At 38.0% G+C, this 24,298-nt stretch overlaps 1 protein-coding gene and 1 pseudogene across 7 annotated transcripts in view; one reads left to right on the top strand and one right to left on the bottom strand.

The window, feature by feature from the left end:
• RPS6KC1 (ribosomal protein S6 kinase C1) overlaps positions 1 to 24,298 on the bottom strand; it is a 217,607-nt gene that overhangs the window by 167,053 nt on the left and 26,256 nt on the right. For 5 of the 7 annotated variants that reach the window (XM_019918312.3, XM_019918311.3, XM_019918315.3 and 2 more), the window contains exon 3: positions 17,893 to 18,013. In XM_019918312.3, coding sequence (XP_019773871.1) covers positions 17,893 to 18,013 — 121 coding nt within the window. Of the gene's footprint in view, positions 1 to 8,693; positions 9,032 to 13,942; positions 14,058 to 17,892; positions 18,014 to 24,298 lie in introns of those variants that run through there. The other 2 variants (XM_073803267.1, XM_019918314.3) reach the window with 2 other exon arrangements.
• On the top strand, positions 16,921 to 17,691 carry LOC101319314 (NADH dehydrogenase [ubiquinone] flavoprotein 2, mitochondrial-like; annotated as a pseudogene).

The following is a 24,298-nucleotide window of genomic DNA, read 5'->3' as shown; positions in this document are numbered from 1 at the left end:
ATAGTCACCTACTTTATGACAAATAAGGCAAGAACATATAATGGAGAAAAGACAGCCTCATCAATAAGTGGTGCTGGGAAAACTGGACAGCTACATGTAAAAGAATGAAATTAGAACACTCCCTAACACCATACACAAAAATAAACTCAAAATGGATTAAAGACATAAATGTAAGACCGGACACTACAAAACTTTTGAGGAAAACAAAGGAAAAACACTCTGACATAAACCACAGCAAGATCTTTTTTGACCCACCTCCTAGAGTAATGAAAATAAAACCAAAAATAAACAAATGGGACCTAATGAAACTTAAAAGCTTTTCACAGCAATGGAAACAATAAACAAGATGAAAAGACAACCCTCAGAATGGGAGAAAATATTTGCAAACGAAGCAACAAAGGATTAATCTCCAAAATATACAAACAGCTCATGGAGCTCAATATCAAAAAAACAAACAACCCAGTCAAAAAATGGGTGGAAAACCTAAATAGACATTTCACCAAAGATGACATACAGATGGCCAAGAGGCACATGACAAGATGCTCAACATCACTAATTATTAGAGAAATGCATATCAAAACTACAATGAGGTATCACCTCACACTGGTCAGAGTGGCCATCATCAAAACATTTATAAACAGTAAATGCTGGAGAGGGTGTGGAGAAAAGGGAACCCTCTTGCACTGCTGGTAGGAATGTAAATTGGTACAGCCACTATGGAGAACAGTATGGAGGTTCTTTAAAAAACTAAAAACAGAACTACCATATTACCCAGCAATCCTACTACTGGGCATATACCCTGAGAAAACCATAATTCAAAAGGACACATGTACCCCAATGTTCATTGCAGCACTATTTACAATAGCCAGAACATGGAAACAACCTAAATGTCCAATGACAGATGAACGGATAAAGAAGATGTGGCACATATATACAATGGAATATTACTCAGCCATAAAAAGGAACGAAATTGGGTCATCTGTAGAGATGTGGATGGACCTAGAGTCTGTCAGTCTGAATGAAGTAAGCCAGAAAGAGAAAAACAAATATCATATAGTAACACATATATGTGGAATATAGAAAAATGGTAGAGAAGAACCTATTTGCAGGGCAGGAATAGAGATGTAGATGTACAGAACAGACATGTGGACCCAGGGGGTGATGGGGAAGGTGGGCCGAATTGGGAGACTACGATTGACATATATACACTACCATGCGTAAAACTGATAGCTAGTAGGAACATGCTATAAAGCACAGAAAGCTCAGTTTGGTGCTCTGTGACGACTGAGATGGGTGGGATGAGGGGGCGGGGGAGGGAGGTCCACAGGGTAGGAGATATAGGTAGACATACAGCTGATTCACTTCATTCTACAGCAGAAACTAACACAACATTCTAAAGCAATTATACTCCAATTTAAAAAAATGTTAATAAAAGAATAAGAAATTACTGCTGTCTACTCAGTCATAGAAAAGAATAAATTTTGCCATATGTAACAACATGGATGTACCTGGAAAGTATTATGCTTAGTGAAATAAGGCAGAGAAAGACAAATACTGTATATTTTCACTTACATGTAGAATCTAAAAAATAAAACAAATGAGTATGACAAAACAGAAACAGACACACAGATACATAGAACAAACTAATGGTTACTAGTGGAGACAAGGTTGAGGGGAGGGGCAATATAGGGGTAGGGAATTAAGAGGTACAAACTACTAGGCATAAAATAAATAAGATACAAGGATGTAATGTACAGCACAGAGAATATAGCCAACATTTTATAACTTCAAATAGAGTATAATTTTTAAAAATATCAAAGCACTATGTTGTACACCTGAAACTAACATAATATTGTAAATCAGCTAGACTTCAATAACAGAAAAAAGGAGGAATTTACCACTGTCAAGCTCTATGTATCAAAGAATATCTTCAATTATCTGAAGAGCTATTAAAATACTCCTCCCTTTTTCAACTACATCATCTGTGTGACCCTAAATTTTCGTCATACACTTCAACCAAAACCACCACCACAGACTGAATCCAGAAGCAGATACAAGAATCAGCTGTTGGGACTTCCCTGGTGGGGCAGTGGTTAAGAATCCGCCTGCCAAGGTAGGGGACATGGGTTTGAGCCCTGGTCCGGGGAGATCCCACATGCCACAGAGCAACTAAGCCCATGCACCACAACTACTGAACCTGCGCTCTAGAGCCCGCAAGCCACAACTACTGAAACCCTAAAGCGCGCCTAAAGCCCGTGCTCCGCAGCAAGAGTAGCCACCGCGATGAGAAGCCCACACACCGCAACGAAGAGTAGCCCCTGCTCACCGCAACTAGAGAAAGCCCGCACAGCAAAGAAGACCCAACGCACCAAAAATAAATAAATAAAATAAATAAATTTATTAAAAAAAAATAATCAGCTATCTTCTTTTAATACAGGCATTGGAGGTTCGCAAAAGTAAACTAATAGTACTCCTCTAGTTTTTTTGCTTTGGAAAAATCATTTTTCATAAAAATATTAACATGTTAAGTGTGTTTTTATTCTTAATTTAGTACAATAATATTTTTAAACTTCTAGTATGGTAAATATTGAGAGATATAACCAAATACAATCTTCAAGCTTCAATAATTTTTAAGAGTGTAAAGGAGACTTCTGAAGCCAAAGCGTCTAATAATCTGATAAATATCTCCTGTGTAGACATGAGAATAGATGTGTAGTAAAATTTACCAAAAACAGGAAAAGGTATATTCCAAATTGTCCTCCCCAACCTGGTCAAATTTCTACTCTTCCTGTATCTATTTCCCCATAGTAGCTATAATCAAACTTTTAAATTTCTGCCATGAGACTTTTTTTTTGGGGGGGGGGGCTGCATTGGGTCTTTGCTGCTGTGTGCGGGCTTTCTCTAGTTGCGGCGAGCAGGGGATACTCTTCGTTGTGGTGTGCGGGCTTCTCATCGCAGTGACTTCTCTTGTTGCAGAGCACGGGCTCTAGGTGCGAGGGCTTCAGTAATTGTAGCACACAGGCTCAGTAGTTGTGGCTCGCGGGCTCTAGAGCGTAGGCTCAGTAGTTGTGGCTCATGGGCTTAGTTGCTCCACTGCATGTGGGATCTTACCACACCAGGGCTCAAACCTGTGTCCCCTGCCATTGGCAGACGGATTCTTAACCACTATGCCACCAGGGAAGCCCGTGACTGACTTTTAATATCATTGCCTATAACTACTCCAATTCTTAAATCTTCACTCATTTTCTTTTTGCTAAATTTATTTTTCAAGCATTTATATGTTAGGCATGGTCCTACATGCTGAAGATATATCCATAAGTAAGAATAAAGCAGTCTCTAAACAACACAGCTTAGAGTTGAAAGGGGGAGGAAAAGACAGTTAAGTACAACATGAGGGAGGTTTCTTTACTTTCAGAATACAAAAGAAAAAAAACTTTTTGATGTGGATTTAGAAGTATGATTCTTAAAACTCCTCAGATTAGTCTATTTTTAAATTATTTGCATCTTCATAATAAAAGTAGAGTGTCACAAGATTTAAAAACTTGACAGTAAGAATGCCACATCCTAAAGCACTTCTGGATCATGATGCTCACTTCAACTATGAGACTCTAAGTTTCTTAGAAGACAGAGATTGAGTCATTGTATCCACAGTGCTTATTTCTAAAATGTTTCTTGAATTAAATGTGTCCATAAAATTTCCAGATAATTAAGAGCTAAACTGAAATTTATCAGAGAAGACTCTATTAATAACAGATTTGTGGCATGTAACCAGCTGCAACTTTAATCAGGACAGGTGTCAAGAAAAAACGTAGGGAACCATAGATCTTGGATAGTAACTATGAACAAAAGGCAACAGAAATGTGGAGCACCAACGGAATGTCTGGACTCAAAGGCCAAAAGCAAGCAGTCAAAGGTTAATAGCCTATGATAACAAAGAGTCTGTGGATCCTCCTAATGCTTAATAGGAGAACGGAATGAATGGATGGACCCATCAGGACTAATGGTTCTATTGCTAGTGACCAGCTGCCCACATCCCTCAATTGTTTTTCACCTTTTTAATTATGCATCCAAGATACTTCTTGCTATTACTTATATTTCAAAATATCACTATATATCATAAATTGTTAATATTTAGTATTTATTAAAATTAAATAATTGTAGCAAGAAGCTTTCGATGACCACTTTATCCTGGCATAAATGCCACTGATGTTGCTATACTATATAAGATTCTCTGCATCTTGTGCCCAGATCTCAAGGAGCTGTTAAAACGTGCTGAATATCCTGAGGAAGCAGGTGTGAAGCTCAGTTTGTACTGTGGTCCTGCAATCAAATCAGAATGAAGAAATCCCTGTGCCACGTGGACTCTTAGCCAATGGAGACAAGATAACATCAGATCATCCAGAATTCTTCTAAAATGAAAGACAGACAGTAGGGTTCAGTCAAGAGATCAAAACCACACAGTAATTGGAACAGGAAAAGTTTAATATAAAGAATTATTAACCATGACAATGGAAAAATGAAACTCTAAAGTGAAAAGAGAACTCTAAAGAATACCCCAGGGTACCCAAGGAAGAAAAAAATTGGAAGGGGAAAGCCCTCCCCAAGGTTAGGACCCAGATCTTCTTGGAAAAGGTATGGTTAGAGCCACTGGATGGGGGAGACATTTGCTGGGTTTCCCGGGCCAGAACTGGTCCACAGTTGCCAGGAAAGACCCCTGCAGGCTTCAGAAGGGACAAGTCTGGCGGGTGGGCAACGAGAGAGTCACAGTGCTGGGAGCCCACTCACAAGCAAGGTAATGCAAGGCCTGGGAGACACAGTGGCAGTGTCGGGAAGGCCACAGGAAATGACTTTCTGAAGTAATAAAGGCAGGCCAAAGCTGTCAGACATGCATGGAGAAGGAGAGGGGCATCAAGAATCTGTTCACCTGCAGGGCAACAAGGCCTTAGGTCTACAGTGTCCCTGTCAGGAGGGGTACAGGGTGCTAGCAGGCTGAAGCTGAGAGGCAGGTACACAGAGGAAGTCAGAGAGTCTGAAGCCCATTCTCCAATAGGTCTGGGGGACCTTGGTGTGCTTAGCTAGATGGCCATCAATTGGCTGGGGCTGCAAGCTTATCAGGAGCCTGAGCTCTAGGTATACAGCTGAGGCAGATGCCTCTGGCAATGGTGCAGCAAAAGCAAAATGAAAACCAAAGCCCATAGAACACTGAAAAGAAGAAGAAAAGACCTCACCCTCCCACAATGCCCCTCCAGTGTCCTCTACTGTGAAGCTTAACTGCATACTCACTGTAAAGGAAAATGCTTACAGAGTCCAACCCATTAATGCAGAACGGGAAATGAAAGAAGGGACCTGAAGGGGAACTCCCTGGAGGTCCAGTGGTAAGGACTCTGCGCTTTTACTGCCGAGGGCATGGGTTCAAACCCTGGTTGGGGAACTAAAAACCTGCAAGCCTCGCAGCATGGCCAAAAAAAAAAAAAAAAAAAGAAGAAGGGACCTGAAGCTAAGAGGCAATAAATGGATAATTGGCACGGCTTCTTAAAACCAAGAAGCACCAATGTAAGAGCCCCAGGAATTCCAGGGTGATCCTGAAAGGCAGCAATTTCCCCAATGTTGATGAGAAATATAGTTGGTATCAGAACATACTCTCTAAAGCCATTATACGAAGATCAACATGGTATAGAAACAGGAATTAATGTAAGAATAGACAAATAAATGCCACAAAAGAAGAAAACCTTTAATTCATGGCAACGCATATGAAAAGTATAACAAAGATTTCACTAGGAAAAATATGGATTATTTAATAAATGATCTTAGACACCTAACCATCTGAAAGAACAGTAAAATGGAGTATCATCTGATATCCCATTCAAATATAAATTCCACATGGATATTAAAAAGAACTTTTTAAGCTATAAAAATCATCTTACAAGCAAATGTAGGTATGGGAGACCTTTCTAATCAGGACCAAAACTGCAAAATCTTGGCAGGGAGGTTAGTGGAGGGGCATGCAAGAATAGAACTGAAGGGCTTCCCTGGTGGTGCAGTGGTTGAGAGTCCGCCTGCCGATGCAAGGGACACGGGTTCGTGCCCCAGTCGGGAGGATCCCACATGCCGCGGAGAGGCTAGGCCCATGAGCCATGGCCGCTGAGCCTGCGCGTCCGGAGCCTGTGCTCCGCAATGGGAGAGGCCACGACAGTGAGAGGCCTGCGTACCGCAAAAAAAAAAAAAAAGAATAGAACTGAACATGTAAAAATTTGTTTGGCAAAAGCTATCATAAACAACTCTGAAATATGTATATGTACGTGAATATAAAAATATATGTGTACATATACATGTATATATGCAGGTTTGTATATGAATGGAAGTATGTATTATGTATGCATTGTAATATGTATGTACATAAATGCACTGTGTTTCCCAACACAGTGCCTAAAAGCAAGCTTGCCTAAAAGCAAGCTACCATGAGCTTATCTACTGCCCAGGCAGTTGTCTCTTTCGTCTCTGTGGCAGCCAGAGTCCAGCCAAAAAATGGAATCCACACAACAATTTGAACAGGAAAAGTCTTACAAAGAATTATTAACTATTTACACAAGATTAACTACTAAGAAGGAATAAAAGAGAACTATAAGGAATATCCTAGGGTGGAGAGAGAAAACCAAAGGCAGTACTTGTAAGGGGCGCCTCGTCCCCAAGGCTGGACTTCAGATCTCATGGAGACTGTGGCTGCAGCACACTGGGTAAGAGGAGTTAGCTGGGCTGCCCGAGCCACACCTGTTCCATAGTAGGAGGGCCAAAGTCGGTGCGCAAGAACTGCAGGCTGGAACTGACAAACAAGAAATTTTGCTGTGGTGTCAGCAGGCCAAGGGTGGAAGGCAGGAAGCCCCAGATAGGAACTGGCAACAAAATTTGCTAGAGGATGAGCACACTGGGCAGCCCACACACGCACATGCCACTGGCAACACAGCAAGCAGGAATAGAAGTACACCCAAACCCTATCTCCCGCAGGGTCCCTCCAACACCCTCTGCAGATTAAGTTTATACATGCCAGTTGGAACAGTAGGTCCAATAAGGCAATAAAAGGTTGATTTGGAGCTAAAATGCAATAAATTGATAACTAACATAGTTTCTAAAATCATTCCCCACAAAAAGCAACCAGGGCTCTGTGAAAAGACGGCTGATTCCAGGGCTGGAGCATAATAAATTCAAGATGAGCAATGAACATCTTCTTATGCCTAAAAGTAAGAAGTACTTTAAAAGAAAAAATTTGATAGGAAGAAGTTACAAGGACAGAAAAGCCAGAGTAAAAGGTCTCCTACTGGTCAAAACTAGGACAATTTGAGCATCAAAATAATTAAGTACATTAATGAATTCTAAACTATTAGGGGAAAAAAATAGGTATATGTGTCCAAATAAATAATGGATAGATGGATAAATATACAGACAGATACAATACACAGACATATAGCTGTATAGACAGATAAACAGATACAAGTAAAAAGAAGAATAGTTAACAAAGATACACAGATAAAGTGAGAAGGGAGGATAATCATTAATGTGGAAGGGGTGCTGGAACTGGAAAAATCATTATTTTGTAGCCATCATGCAAACATTGGTTCATGCAAGAATCAATGGATGCTAAATCTAAGAGGCAATTTTGTAGAAGAGCAGGATATATTCATGATCTTAAAAGTTTTGGAAGAAAGGAAGGAAGAAGGAAGGGAGAGAGGGATGGAGACATGGAGGGAGGGAGGAAGGTGAATATATGCGATAGTCTAAAAAATGACCCCAAAGATACCAGGTCCAAATTCCTGGAACTTGTAGATGATATGTTATTTGGACAAAGAGTCTTTGCACTTTTGATTAAGGATCTTGAGATTATCCTGAATTATCAGGGTGGGCACTAAATGCCATCACAAATGTTCTTATAAGAGAGAAACAGAGAGAGATTTCACAGAGAAGGCAATATGAAGATGAAGCAGACAGAGGTTTGAAGATGAGGGCTTTGAAGACTGACATGATGCTGGCACAAGCCAAGGAACACACCCAGTCACCAAAAACTGAAAGAGGCAAGGAACATATTCTTCCCTAGAGGCTCTAGGCCCTGCTGACGCCTTGATTTCTGCCCAAAGATACTTATTTCAGACTTCTGGCCCCCAGAACTGCAAGAAAATAAAGTTCTATTGTTTTAAGCCACCACAAAAACAATCCTTCCTTTAATTTCTCTCTCCTCTCACATTTTACTAAAAGCAGCAAGAAGAAACCACACCATACTTATAAACACTCTGGTTGGAAATCTCCTTAGCTACATTACCCTCTTCTTTGGTACATTTTCTACTTTCCAAATAACTGTATGCAACCATGTGGCTAGACTTTCTGCAACTACATAAGAAGGATCCACTACCTTCCTCTAATTTCCAGTAACAGTTACCTGATTTTCCTGCAAACCCTCACCTGCAGTCTTATCAACGACCGTGAGGCTTCTATGAATAGCTTCTTCGGGACACTTCAGGCCCTCACACTCTCCTCAAAGCCCATGGCTCATTCCAAAGCCACTCTCCAGATTTTTTGGTTTTTGTCATAACAGCACTCTACTTACAGGTTAAAAAAAAAAAAATCTATTAAGTAGTCATTGCTATGTAACAAACTACCCCCAAACTTAGCAGCCTACAACAATAAACATTAGTATCTCACACAACCTCTGATAGTTAGGAATCCAAAAGTGGCTTGGCTGGATGGTTCTAGCTCAAGGTCTCTCATGAGGCTGCAGTCAAGCTGTCAGTCAGTGTTGCAATCATCTCAAAGTTCTACAGGAACTGGAGAATCTGCATCTAAGTTCATTCACATGGTTGTGCCAGGTGTCAGATGCCTGCAGGGTGTTGGCTGTTGCCCCCTGTTCCTCTCCATGGGGGCCTCGTCATAGGCTGCATGAGTGTCCTTACAATATGAAAGCTGGTAAACCTCAGAGCAAGTAATGAGAGAGAGGGAGGGAACATCCCCAAGAGAGAAGCCATGGCCTTTACAACCTAATCTCAGAAATGACATACTGTCACTTTTCCTTATGCTACTGGTCCCAAAGACCAATCCGTGGGAAGAGAAGACACCAATGTGTAACTAGCAGGAGAGGAGGATTACAGGTGGCCATCTTGGAGACTGTCTACCACAAAAGGCACAGTCCAAATATTTAGCAAACTAGCATGCAGCATGAATTTGACTTACCTATGTAGTATAAGAAAAAAAGACTCTATTAAAACTACATTGTCCTAAATGTAAGGCCAGACACTATCAAACTCTTAGAGGAAAACACAGGAAGAACACTCTTTGACATAAATCACAGTAAGATCCTTTTTGACCCACCTCCTAGAGAAATGGAAATAAAAACAAACAAATGGGACTTAATGAAACTTAAAAGCTTTTGCACAGCAAAGGAAACCATAAACAAGACCAAAAGACAACCCTCAGAATGGGAGAAAATATTTGTAAATGAAGCAACGACAAAGGATTAATCTCCAGAATATACAAGCAGCTCATGCAGCTCAATAACAAAAAAACAAACAACCCAATCCAAAAATGGGCAGAAGACCTAAATAGACATTTCTCCAAAGAAGATATACAGACTGCCAACAAACACATGAAAGAATGCTCAACATCATTAATCATTAGAGAAATGTAAATCAAAACTACAATGAGATATCATCTCACACCAGTCAGAATGGCCATCATCAAAAAATCTAGAAACAATAAATGCTCGAGAGGGTGTGGAGAAAAGGGAACTCTCCAACACTTTTGATAATCACCATCCTAATGAGCATGAGGGGGTACCTAACTGTGATTTTGATTTGCATTTCCCTAATAATTAGTGATGTTGAACATCTTTTATGTTCCTGTTGGACATCTGTATGTCTTTGGAAAAAGATCTATTCAGACTTTCTGCCCATTTTTTAATCAGGGTGTTTGGTTTTCTTTGTTGTTGAGTTGTATGAGTTCTTTATATATTTTGGATATTAACCCTTTATCAGATATACGATTCGCAAGTACCTTCTCCCACTCAGTAAGTTGTATTTTCATTCTGTTAATGGTTTCATTTGCTGTGCTGAAGCTTTTTAGTTTGATGTCATCCCATTTATTTTTGCCTTTATTTCCTTTGCCTGAGGAGACATATCCAAAAAGTTATTGCTAAGACTAATATCAAAGAGAGTACTGCCTATGCTTTCTTCTAGGAATTTTATGCTTTCAGATCTGACATTCAAATTTTTAATCCATTTTGAGTTAATTTCTGTATATGGTATAAAGTAGTGGTCTAGTTTCATTCTTTTGCATGTGTCTATCTACTTTTCCCAACACCATTTATTGAAGCGACTTTCCTTTCTCCACTGTACTTTCTTGGCTACTTCGTTGTAATTAGTTATCCATATATGTCTGGGTTTATTTCTGGGCTCTCAATTCTGTCCCATTGATCTGTGTGCCTGTTTTCTGCCAATAACATGCTATTTTGATTAGTACAGCTTTGTAGTATAATTTGAAATCAGGGAGTGTGATATCTCCAGCTTTGTTCATTTTTCTCAGGATTATTTTGGCTGTTCTGGGTCTTTTGTGATTCCATACAAATTTTAGGATTTTTTGTTCAATTTCTGTGAAAAATGTTGAGATTTTGACAGTGATCGCATTGAATCTGTAGATTGCTTTAGGTAATATGGACACTTTAACAATGTTAATTCTTCCAATCCATGAACATGGGATACCTTTCCATTACTTTGTGTCTTCTTCAATTTCTTTCAACAATGCCTTACAGTTCTCAGCGTACAAATCTGTCACCTCCTTGGTTAAGTTTATTCCTAGGTATTTTATTCTTTTTGTTGGGATTACAAATGGGACTGTTTTCTTAATTTCTCTTTCTGCTAGTTAATTGTTAGGGTATAAAAATGCAACAGAGTTTTGTACTTTTATTCCCTACCCTGCAAATTTACTATATTCGTTTAATATTTCTAATAGTTTTTTGGTGAAATCTTTAGGGGTTTCTATATATAAAATCATGTCATCTGCAAATAGTGACAGTTTTACTTCCTCCTTTCCCATTTGGATGGCTTTTATTTCTTTTTCTTGCCTAACTGCTCTGGGTAGGACTTCCAATACTATGTTGAATAAGAGTGGCAACAGCAGGCATCCTGATCCCACTGATAGAAGAATACCTTTCAGTTTTTCACCACTGAATATGATGGTAGCTATGAGTTTGTCATATATGGCCTTTATTATGTTTAGATACGTTTATGTTTAGGTACATTTCTTCTGTACCCATTTTATTTTATTGAAAGTTTTTATCATAAATGGATATTGAAAACTGTCAAATGCTTTTTCTGCATCTATCGAAATGATCATATGATTTTTATCCTTCATTTCATTAATGTGGTGTAGAACGTTAATTGATTTGCAGACACTGAACCATCCTTGCATCCCTGGAAGGAATGTCACTTGATCTTGGTGTATTATCCTTTTAATGTATTGTTGTATTCAATTTGTTTAATATTTTGTTGAAGATTTTTGCATCTATGCTCATCAGAGATACTGGCCTGTAATTTTCTCTTTTGTGTGTTGTCCTTATCTGGCTTTGGTATCAGGGTAATGTTGGCCTCATAAAATGTGTTAAGAACCATTCCCTTGTTTTCAATATATTTGGAAGGGTTTGAGAAGGACAGGTATTAAATCTTCTTCGAATGTTTCACAGAATTCACCAGTGAAGCCATCTGGTCCTGGACTTCTGTTTTTTTGGGGAGGTTTTTGGTTACTGTTTCAATCTCTTTACTAGTAATCAGTCTATTCAGATTTTATATTTCTTCATGTTTCAGACTTGAAAACTTGTATCTAAGAACTTATCCAATTCTTACAGGCTGTCCAATTTGCTGGCATATTTGTTCATATCAGTCTCTTATATAATCCTTTGTATTTCAGTGTAACTTCACCTCTTTCATTTCCGATTTTATTTATTTGAGCCTTCTCTTTTTTCTTAGTGAGTCTAGCTAAAGGTTTGTCAATTTTGTTTACCTTTTCAAAGAACCAGCTCTTAGCTTCACTGATCTTTTCTTTCATTTAATTCTTTATTTCATTTATTTCCACTCTGATTTTTATTACATTCTTCCTTCTACTGACTTTGTGCTTCATTTGTTCTTTTCTTCTAGTTCCTTTAGCTGTAAGGTTAGATTATTTGAGATTCTTCTTGTTTCCTGAAGTAGGCCTATACTGCTATAAACTTCTGTTTTAGAACTGCTTTTGCTGCATCCCACAGATTCTGGTACATCTTATTTTCATGTCTTTTTTTGATTCCTTCATTGACCAGTAGCTGTTCAGCAGCATGTTGTTTAGTCTCCATATATTTGTGACCTTTTCCAGCCTTCTTGTAGTTGATCAGTCTTCTTAAAGAGACTTGATATTTGTCCCAACATATGGTCTATCCTTGAGAACACTCCATGTGCACTTGAGAAAAATGTGTATTCTGTTGCTTTTGGATGGAATGTTCTGTATATGTCTATTTAATAAGTCTAGTCTAATGTTTCATTTAAGGCCAATGTTTCCTTGTTGACTTTCTGTCTGGATGATCTATCCATTGATGTAAGTGGGGTGCTAAAGTTCCCTACTATTATTATGTTGCTGTCAGTTTCTCCCTTTACGACTGTTATATAATTGCTTTATATATTTTGGTGCTATGTTAGATGTATATATTATTAGTAAATGTCATGTCTTCTTGACAGACTGTTCCCTTTACCATTATATAATGACCATCTTTGTCTCGTTAGTTTTTTGACTTGAAGTCTATTTTTGTCTAAGTATGGCTACACCTGCTTTCTTTTGGCTGCCATTTGCTTGGAGTATCATCTTCCATCTCTTTACAGTGAGCCTGTATTTGTCTTTAGAGGTGAGTATCCCAGAGGCCACAAATAGTTGGGTCTTATTTTTTAATCCATCTGGTCACTGTTTCTTTTGATTGAATTCAATCCATTTACATTTTGGATGATTAGTGACATATGAAGACTTAGTACTGCCATTTATTTATCATTTTCTGGTTGCTCTCTATCTTCATTGTTTTTTTTTCTTGTGTTTGTGTCTGCCATTTTAGTTTGGTGTTCTTGGGGGGGGGTTTAAGATTTTTTTATTTTTAATATTTATTTATTTGGTTGCAGCTCACCGGCTCCTTAGTTGTGGCATGAATGTGGGATCTAGTTCCCTGACCAGGGATCGAACCCAGGCCCCATGCATTGGGAGTGCAGAATCTTATCCACTGCAACACCAGAGCAGTCCCAGTTTGGTGTTTTTCTGTGATGTTTTGCTCAGTTTTCTCTTTTTTATGTTTCATGTTTCTGCTCTAGATTTTTTGTTTTGTGGTTATCATAAGGTTTGTATAAAACATCTCATAGATAAGATAGTCCTTTTTATGCTGATAGTATCATATCTTCATTTGCCTATACAGTTCCATCCTTTCCCTCTTCCCGTTTTATGTTTCTTTTTTCCCCTTTTATGTTTTTGTTGTCACATATTATCCATTATGTTGTGAGTTAATTACCAAGTTGAAGTAGCTAGTTATTTTTAATGCTTTTTTTCCCTTTAATCTTTATGTCACAATTGTGTTTAACAACCTATTCTGCCACAGAGCTGTACTTTCTGATTCTATCTATTTATCACCTTACTCGAAGTTTTGTGTACTTTTGCCTTTCCATTTCAGGTAGAAGAGCTCCTTTCAACATTTCTTATAAGACAGGTATAATGGTGATAAATTGCCTTAGCTTTTGTTTGTGTGGGCAAGCCTTTATTTCTCCTTCATATGAAGGACGACTTTGCCAGATAGACTATTCTTGGCTGACATTTTTTATCTTTCAGTATTCTGAGTATGTCATCACACTCTCTCCCAGACAATAGAGTTTCTGATAAGAAATCTGCTGAAAGCCCAATGGGGGGGTACCTTTGCAGGTTACTATCTTTTTTCCCTTGGCTGCCTTTAAAATTCTTTCCGTATCATTGACTTTTGACAGTGCATCAGCGGGATCACATGCCCTGCTGCATGGTCCCCTGTGGCTGCAGGTGCCATTGCAGCTGGAAGGCCAGAGTCATGTGCGCGGCCTCCACTGCTGTTACCGCATTCTCTGGGGCTGTGGACTCAGTCACCATGGCCAGGGGCTGGAGTTGCAGGTACCACCTCCACTGTTCCCCTGGTTCCACCTCCTCTATGTGCTCAGTCCAGTCACCTTCAGATGTAAAAATGTGTGGATCTCTTCAGCATCCTGTTCTGTTAGGCAAAGGAAACTTTGTTGAGTTGTTTTACTAGTTATAGACTGAAGGGGAAAGAAGGGATCATCTCATGCTACCATGATCCTGACGCTGCTCTCCAGGAAACTACTGCTTTTTATTGAACATTCTTCTATTAGCTTTGTTTTGTGCTTTGTTTTTCAATTTTCTTAGGTATACCTGCATTACTTTGACTTCTAAAGTTATTCCAATGTATAAAGAATACTGATGTTAAAATTATTTGAAAACAATAATGCAATATGCAACAAAAGTCACAGAAATATGCATACCCTTTGACCAAGCAATTTTGCTCCCAGGAATTTATCCTAATTAAATAATTGCACATCTGCATTACAGTGTACAAGTAAGAATATTAAGCAGTGTTGTTTATAATACCAAAAAGCTAAAAATAATATATGAGTAAAAGGTTGGTTAATAAATCATGGTATATACAAAAACTGAAATACTATGCATCTATTAAAATTAATAATGTAGATTCTTTTATTGATACAAAAAGACAATCACAATATACCACTGTATGAAAAAGAGGTTTCAAGACTACATTTAGCAAGACTTCAATTTTGAAGTTTAAATGTACAGAAAGGTAAAGAAGCATGTGCATACTCATATGTACACACAAGCACAAGCACACACAGACACATACACACAGAGTCTAAAAATTATGCTAAAATGTTATACCATCTAGAAAATGGTATTAAGGTTGAATTTTTATTTTAAGTAGTTTTCTGTATCATCTGAGTTATTTGCATATGGTACTTTATAACCTGAAAAAAAAAACTGTCTAGTTTGAAAAATAACGTCCATATACTTTGACTCTACAACTCCACATGCAGAAATTGATTTTTAAAAAATAACAGGATGGGACTTCCCTGGTGGCGCAGTGGCTAAGAATCTGCCCGCCAATGCAGGGGACATGGGTTCGAGCCCTGGTCCAGGAAGATCCCACATGCCATGAAGCAACTAAGCCCATGCTCCACAACTACTAAGCCTGCGCTCTAGAACCTGTGAGCCACAACTATTGAGCCCACATGCCACAACTACTGAAGCCTGCATGCCTAGAGCCTGTGCTCCGCAACAAGATTAGACGCCACAATGAGAACACGTGCACTGCAACGAACAGTAGCCCCCACTCGCCACAACTAGAGAAAGCCAGCACGCAGCAATGAAGACTCAACACAGCCAAAAATTAATTAATTTTAAAATAAATAACAGGATGAATATAAAGCTGTCCATACAAGAAAATTTATGGTAAAGTTATAGAAAAAACAAGAAATAACATTCTGTACTCTGTTGGTCAAGGTCCAGTCAAGGGATTAAAAAACATATCAATTGGGCTTCCCTGGTGGCGCAGTGGTTGAGAGTCCGCCTGCCGATGCAGGGGACATGGGTTCGTGCCCCGGTCCGGGAAGATCCCATATGCCGCGGAGCGGCTGGGCCGGTGAGCCATGGCCGGAGCCTGTGCTCCGCAACGGGAGAGGCCACAACAGTGAGAGGCCCGCGTACCGCAAAAAAAAAAAAAAAAACATATCAATTATTTTAACAAAGAGAATTTTTTTAACAAAGAGAATTTAATATAAAAAAAAGTAAACTAAGGGCTTTCCTGGTGGCGCAGTGGTTGAGAGTCCGCCTGCCGATGCAGGGGACACGGGTTCGTGCCCTGGAGCGGCTGGGCCCGTGAGCCATGGTCGCTGAGCCTGCACGTCCAGAGCCTGTGCTCCGCAATGGAAGAGGCCACAACAGTGAGAGGCCCGTGTACCGCAAAAAATAAAAGAAAAAGAAAAAGTAAACTAAGTAAGTGAAAACGAAGGCAAAAAAAGGAACACCAAAGTATCAAAATAACAGAAAATAACAAGTGTTGGCAAGGAGGAAGAGAAACTGGAACCGTTATGCACAGCTAGTGGAAATGTAAAATAGAGCAGCCACTAAGGAAAACAATATGATGGTTCCTCAGAAAATTAAAAATAAAATTACCATATGATCCAGTAATTCCACTTTCGGTATATACCCAAAAGAATTAAAAGCAGGAATTGAACTGATATGTGTACACCCATGTTCACAGCAGTATTATTTTTAATAGCCAAAGGGTAAAAGCAATCAAAGTGTTCACTGATGAATGAAAAAATAAACAAAATGGTGTCTACACACACAATGGACTATATTCAGACACAAGAAGGAAATTTTGACACATGCTATTGATACAACATAGGTGAATCTTGAGAAATTATGCTAAGTGAAATGAGCCAGTCACAAAAGGACAAATACTGTATGATTTCACTTATATGAGGTGTCGATCCACAGTTGGTTGAATCCATAGATGCAGAACCTGCAGATCCAGAGGGCTGACTACACAACACCATTTTATATAAGCGACTTGAGCATCCACAGATTCTGGTATCCACAGGGCGTCCTGGAACCAATCCCCCACAGACACCAAGGGACAACTGTATAAGAATAATTCAATGTCACCTCATGTTCCTACAGGGTTTTTCTATTTGCTTCATCGGTTAGAGTTTGAGTTGTTGTTCTGGTGCTGTTTTCTCATGAAAGAAAGGAGTAAATGCATTCTGAGTTAACAAAACCACAGCAAGAACATGAAAAAACAGGTGACCTGAAAAGTCTGCAGTTTGGCCTGCCATGTTCCTCTCCATGGCACTCGGGCCCACGCGGCCTGCCTCACTGCCCAGTGGGGAAGACATATAAGGAATTTGCATAAGACAACTGTGCAGAATGGAGCTGGAGGAGCCTTATTTGTGCAGAGAGATACTCCTGAGAATAACCCAGATACTCCATTTGATTTCACACCAGAAAACTATAAGAGGATAGAGGCCATTGTAAAAAACTACCCAGAAGGGCATAAAGCAGCAGCTGTGCTTCCAGTCCTGGATTTAGCCCAAAGACAGAATGGATGGCTGCCCATCTCTGCTATGAACAAGGCTGCAAAAGTTATATAAATACCTCCAATGAGAGTATATGAAGTAGCAACTTTTTATACAATGTATAATAGAGGGCCAGTTGAAAGTATCATATTCAAGTCTGCACTACTATACCTTGCATGCTTTGAAATTCTGACAGCATACTGGAGACTACTCAGAAAAAGCTTGGAATAAAGGTTGGGGAGACTACACCTGACAAACTTTTCACTCTTATAGAAGTGGAATGTTTAGGGGCCTGTGTAAATGCACCAATGATTCAAATAAATGACAACTACTATGAGGATCTGACACTTAAGGATACTGAAGAAATTACTGATGAATCCAAAGCTGGCAAAATCCCAAAATCTGGGCCAAGGAGTGGACGATTCTCATGTGAACCAGCCAGAGGTCTTACCTCTTTGATTGAACCACCTAAAGGCCTTGGCTTTGGTGTGCAAGCAGGCCTTTAATTTATATTCAATAGCAAATATGTCACTGGAGAAATAAAATAGGAATCTCCTATCTTAAAAAAAAAAAAGAACATGAAAACACAACTTCAATTGCTTGAGGCATGATAGGAATTATCTTAATAAGGGGCTTCTGACTTCATGGTACAGTGTTTCAGTGTTCAGTATATATACATAATTAGCTAATCATCACTTTTCAAAATCACAATTTCAAAATAATCACTTACCAAACACTATTCCTTTAGCAAATGGAGGAAACAATTCTGAACGTCGGAATAAGTTTTTGTGAATTTGCCATAGTTCTTTGTGTAGTTTCTTAAAGTCACTGTATCTCTTCCATACAATTATCTAAAGAGAGAAGATAATTAAATGTGTAACTCACAGTGAAACCATAGATATCTGAAAAACAAATAATCTTTTTATTCAAGTGCTCAAAATTGTCATGCAAAGGCAAACATATACGTTCTAACCAATATGGTTAACTGTCTAAAATTAACTAATAATATTTTATTTAAAAATATAAAGCAGCAATTCTTCCTCAAACTGTTCTGTTTGGGTTTTTAAATTTCATTTTAAACAAGTACTATTTTCTTCATACTAGAAAAATATCAACCTGGTACAAAAAAGGTTTACACTACATAAAATGTCACTTAACCTCTTCAAACATTAATTACTATTACCCTGGAAACGAGTTAGATGTCAAAATATACATTCATCTCAAAAACAGCATGTTTATAAACACAAAGTAGTTTAGACAATTTTTAAACATAAAAAACATACTCAGCACTTGCCTAAAAGAATAATCTGAAAAACACTGAAAAAAAATGGCTTTGTAGCAAATAGTTAACCTAAACTTTTGCATTTCATAAACCTCAATAAAAATAGTAACAAGATTTCTGGAGGCAAGGTAAATCCTGATCAGAATATCACTAAAATTAGGATATTTCAAAAAAACAAAATAACAATCATTTAGATTATACAACATGTAAAAGTTTACTTTCATTAGTTTAAATTATTGTCTAAACTTATTTAGATTAAATTAGAAAGAAAAAAACACTTAATAAAAAGAATTTGACACAGGGCCTTGATGTCGCTGATTCAGCCCCTCAGTTGCCACAAAATAGGGTAAAACTGAGTTTTTAATTCCATTACCTGGTATATTGGGGCCTTTACTTCTGAAAAACCTAATTATTTCACTTCTAACAAACTCAATAGTGTAATGCTAATAAGCAAATCTTAGGCCAAAGAGGTAACCAAGTGTGATTTAAGAGACTTGTCAAAAAATCTACTCCTGTATATAAGAAATTCTTCACTAAACTCTGCCATACTATCAAAAATTCTACCATGATTACTAAGTGTCTTGCTTTAATATAGGAGACTTGCTTTTAATCCTAGGAGACTAGTCAGACTATAATATGAATTAATTTAAACAAACTGCTTCCTCCTTATCCTTCCTTTTATTCATTTACTTGACAACAAAAATAGTCATCAAAACAAATATTTTCATGAGCCTACTTTATGCTAGGCACTGTGTTGGCACAAAGGATGAAGAAATGAGAAACAAAGTCCCTCCTTTAAAGAGTTCCCTGTCAAATTAGGAAGAATAAGCCAACACAATAACTACATCACAAGACAGCATGATAAATGCTTAAAACAGTAGCCCAAGCGTATTATGGAAGGAGCACCTACACAAAGTACTGACTTAGGTGGACACACTGAAGGGACATAACAGCTAGAACAACAACAACAAAAAAAGACAGAGAGAGAGAAGTGGTTGGGAATGAAGTATTTAAAAGGAGAGTGAGATGTCAAATATAATTATTAAAATTTTGGCTTTTGCAAGTAGATAAATAGTAGTGTTATTCCCTAAGGTAAAGAGCAAAGGAGAAAACGCTGTTTTGAGATAAGAACGAAGTTCAATTTTAGACATATTTTATTTAGGTGCATGTGAGGCATTTAATTGGAGTTGTCCAATAGAAAAGACAGGTTTGGAGTTCAAGAGCAAAAACTAAACAAGAGGTATTAACTGGGGAGTCATCGGGAGAGAGGTGGTAATCACTCAGAAAACATTTCTCAGCATTTCTAACAAGATGAGGAATCTAACAACTGAATGACGGGGGTCAGGCAGAAGTAAAGAAGAAACCAAGCACAAAGTAAGTATTTAAGAAGCTCAGCTATGCCATGACACATGACACCTGGATGGAAGAAGAGCTTTTATTTTAAATGGAAGTAAACAAGACAAATGCTGACAGCAGAAAATCAACAGTTCCAGTAAAAGACAGAGTAAGAGGAACTAACTGAGAGAGCCAAACCAACACTCGAAAAGTAAAAGGTCTCAGGACAGTGAGATTACAAGTGATTTTAATTTTCTTATCTTGCTTCTCTGTAGTTTCTAATTTTGATACATTAACATAATTTTGTCACGGGAAAATAGTGTTATTTTTATATTTTTTAAATAGATCAAATTATGGTCCTACCACACTTGCCAAGGGCTTAAGGGGGAAATGGGTGGTGGGCTCATGACAGTAATTTTTTTTTTTTTTTTTTTTGGTCTGTGTTAGGTCTTTGTTGCCACGCGGGGGCTTTCTCTAGTTGTGGCGAGTGGGGACTACCCTTCGTTGCGGTGCGCGGGCTTCTCACTGAGGTGGCTTCTCTTGTTGCGGAGCACGGGCTCTAGGTGCACGGGCTTCAGTAGTTGTAGCACGCAGCCTCAGTAGTTGTGGCACGCAGGCTCAGTAGTTGTGGTTCGCGGACTCTAGAGCGCAGGCTCAGTAGTTGTGGCACACGGGCTTAGTTGCTCTGTGGCACGTGGGATCTTCCCGGACCAGGGCTCGAACCCGTGCCTACGCTGGCAGGTGGATTCTTAACCACTGCGCCACCAGCGAAGTCCTCATGACAGTAATCTTACATAAGGGAAATGCAATCCTTAAAGCCATTATAAATGAGACATGAGAACTATTCAAAAGACTGAAGCTCATGGAAAGAATTAAATCTGCAGATAAAATTTATATTCTAGAGTCCGCCTGCCGATGCAGGGGATACGGGTTCATGCCCCGGTCTGGGAAGATCCCACATACCACGGAGCGGCTGGGCCCGTGGGCCATGGCTGCTGAGCCTGCGCGTCCAGAGCCTGTACTCCGCAACAGGAGAGGCCACAACAGTAAGAGGCCCGGGTACCGCAAAAAAAAAAAAAAAAAAAAAATTTATATTCTAGTTAGGGTCGTTTTCAGATAAAGTCAGAGTAACTTAAAGGGCAAAAGTCAACAATTGAATCACAATAATAATAATAATACCATGGCATATAAACCAGCAGATAGTCTGTCATAGCAAAAATTAGAGAATCTGTGTTTCTTCACCATGCCCTAATTTATTCACTCATATATTCCTTATTCTGGACTCTAAGACTGTAGAAGTGAAATACCTAAGAGCAAATATAAACCCTCAAAAAAGGCAGGAAATCAAAGCATCCCCAAAATGTCACCATCTACTGCCTCCTTTTCTTCTTACTCCTTTTGAGCTTGGACATTTCTAGAAATCTTCAAAATGTAAATGTGAACAAAAGCACAAGTCCATTACATCAGCAAGTATGGATGCCTATAACTGGACTATACAAAGTCCCAAAAGATACATGCAAAACATATTTTTTCTAATAATCAATTCTTTCCTATCAGGAAAAAAAAAAAAGTTATATTAACAGCTATTACTCTGCAGAACCAACCCTGCAGAAATTTCCTATTTATTATAGTTACTCTGAATAAAATTCCTCAATTAAATATTAGTTCAGTGACAATCATAATAGACTACAAATTTAATAAAAGCTTAATTTTCATTAAAAACACTGCCTTAAATACTTTTTACATAAAACAAATGCTTTCTTTTCAGATAATTTCTCTTAACGATACCAAAAAAACTTTAGATCTTTTACAAAACCACTCAATTCAATTAACTTTGTCCTTTATACTCTCATATAATATTTAAAACTAGCTGGATCATCTTTTCCTATAACATCACTACCATACTATCTGCTTACAGATTTTCTTTCCTTCCCTTTTGAAGAGCTTTTTCTTTCCCTTGACACATTTCCGAATGTGCTCAAATAGCTTTTCTAAAACTATTTTATTTATGAAATGACTTCAACGTTAGAGATTTCTGACATGATACATAGAAAGTTCTATTTTGATTCTCCCTTCCCACATTTCCCCAGTGAAATTTACTACCTAGAGAAAAACAGAGCTATAGGTTACTTTTTTTTTTAAAGGTGGGGGGAGGAGGGCACAACATCTCCATCTTTTTCTTTACCTTCTGCAAGTGTTCAGAGCAGCGGTCCCCACCTTTTCGGCACCAGGGACCAGTTTCGTGGAAGACACTTTTTCCACGGACTGGGGGGGGAGGGAGGGGGAGGCATGGGGGGGGGTTCATGCGGTAACTCGAGCAATGGGGAGCGGCAGATGAAGCTTTGCTCGCTCACCTGCCACTCACCTCCTGCTGTGCGGCCCAGTTCCTAACAGACCACGGATCAGTACCAGTCCGTGGCCCGGGGCATTGGGGACCCCTGCTCTAGAGAATCTACTGAACAAGAAGCCACATTAACTATTGCTGTCCCCCTTAAGATTCACCCATGCTGCTCTTAAATAAAAATTTAGAGGGAATTTTTAAAAGATAAAAAGAAAAAACTATCCTGGATAATTTTAAATTATTTACTCCATATGAGTGTTTTGGCATCCTTAGGAAGAAAACAGAGCTATCTGGTAGCATGCACCAAGGGGTGTGTGTGTGTGTGTATAAAAGAGCCAAATTTCTCCACTTTTATAAGGATACCATATTATTAGCCCTATACTTGCTTAGACAAGCAGTACATCTACTGATCTTCAATAGCACTTGTGAAGCATGACTAAATTCTAAGCAATAACTAAATGAATCTGTTAACAGAGAAAGAAAGTGAAAAAAAAGGAAATAGAAACAAATTCTAGGTGGTAAAATTCCTCTCCTAAATAAGAATTCCAATGTTTAAATGAAATACGTGGGAAACCAAAAAATGTTGCTATAACTTCAAGGTTATTTATACTTCAAGAAGCAAGCTAGACAGAAGACATTCTTTTCAAAATTTTATTCCATTTCTAACAAAGGACCATGCAATCATCTAACTAAAGGACACTTACAAGAGTTTTCTGATGAATGGTTCACCAACAGTTGTTATTATAAAAGAGATTTCCCCAAAAAAGGATTAAGGAAATGGCAGAGAGTATGTTCATGGATAGGTTGGTTCAGGATTCTCCCTGGAAAAGGGGAACATCAAGCTACAAACTACAGCACAGCAATCACAAACTACAGCACAGCAATCACTACAGCACAGAAACACAACCCATTTTCAATTCTAACAGAGTTGTAAATTTTCAAAAGCAGAATAGCCTGGTATTGACTATTAATTCAACATAATTAATAGAATTCTAAGGAATAGTTCATACTAATCAACTGACACTTAAGTAAAAACAGTACTTTATCATCAAAGGTACAAGTTATTTTCACTGCCATTTTGAAAGGATAGAGATATATAGATACAGATCTAGACATAGATATAGATATAGCCTTTTCTTCCTAAATAACAATATTACAATATTCTCTTCCTGGCTATAGGTGGGGGGTGGGGTGAGATATCTTAAAACCCCTAAGGAAAAAGTATGAAATCATTTTAAAATGTGTCTTTTATTGAACTCTTTTTAAGAACAGGACAAAAACAAATATCAGATCAGATATAGCAAGTAACGGTAATATATAAAAGTTAAAATATTATCTAAATATGTGTCACAAATTCAAACCAACCGGCAGCAAACAATCAACTTAAATCTATGAATCAAGCTAGGTATGTACAGTAAGGAGTAGTGGGGCTTGTGGCTAAATAGATAGCATATAGCCCACCTGAAGACATTAAAATGCAATTAAAAAAATAACTTGCAGAATCAAGACTGCGAATTTACAACATCTGTTTTAAACACTTTAGTAGGAAAAAAAATATATATATATATATATATGCTCTTCTAATCCTACTGTAAATAAGCAAGGACCAAAATGAAAGTAAATTTTAAAATGTTAAAAAAAAAAGCTAACTCCTCACAGTTAGGATTCCTAAAGGATATATAACAAGGATAAAGTAATTATAAATAGAGAATTCCACAGTTTTAAGCAAAAATATAACAAGCTGTTATTTCAGAAAGAGGGAAATAGTCTGTAAAAGAACTACAAAATTTTAAAAAGAAACATCTACACCCAAAGCAGTTTTCTAACGTGCCAACTCAGTATAAAAATGAAAGTAAACGGAAACACATAATTTATTATTATGATCTTTAAAATTAGTACTAGTTACCAAATACTTTTTTTTTTTTTTTTTTTTTTTAACCAAACAGGCATCATGATTTTGAAATAGGTAAAGAGGGGCCCTTAACTGATACTGAAATCTTATGAGTGGTAGTTATCAGAAAAATTATCACATTATTAAACGGCACTATAATTCCTGAAATTCTTATTTATATAACTTAACACCTACTGAAACTTAACATGTATTTAATAAGTCTGAAATAAGATACTTCAGCTATTGTTTAATGAATTGCAGACAATCTCCAGATAAACATACAAATA

The sequence above is a fragment of the Tursiops truncatus genome, chromosome 1 (genome assembly GCF_011762595.2).
Source record: "Tursiops truncatus isolate mTurTru1 chromosome 1, mTurTru1.mat.Y, whole genome shotgun sequence".
Classification (NCBI taxonomy): domain Eukaryota; kingdom Metazoa; phylum Chordata; class Mammalia; order Artiodactyla; family Delphinidae; genus Tursiops; species Tursiops truncatus.
Note: the sequence above shows the minus strand (reverse complement) of the source record. Positions and strands in the feature narration are given on the sequence as shown.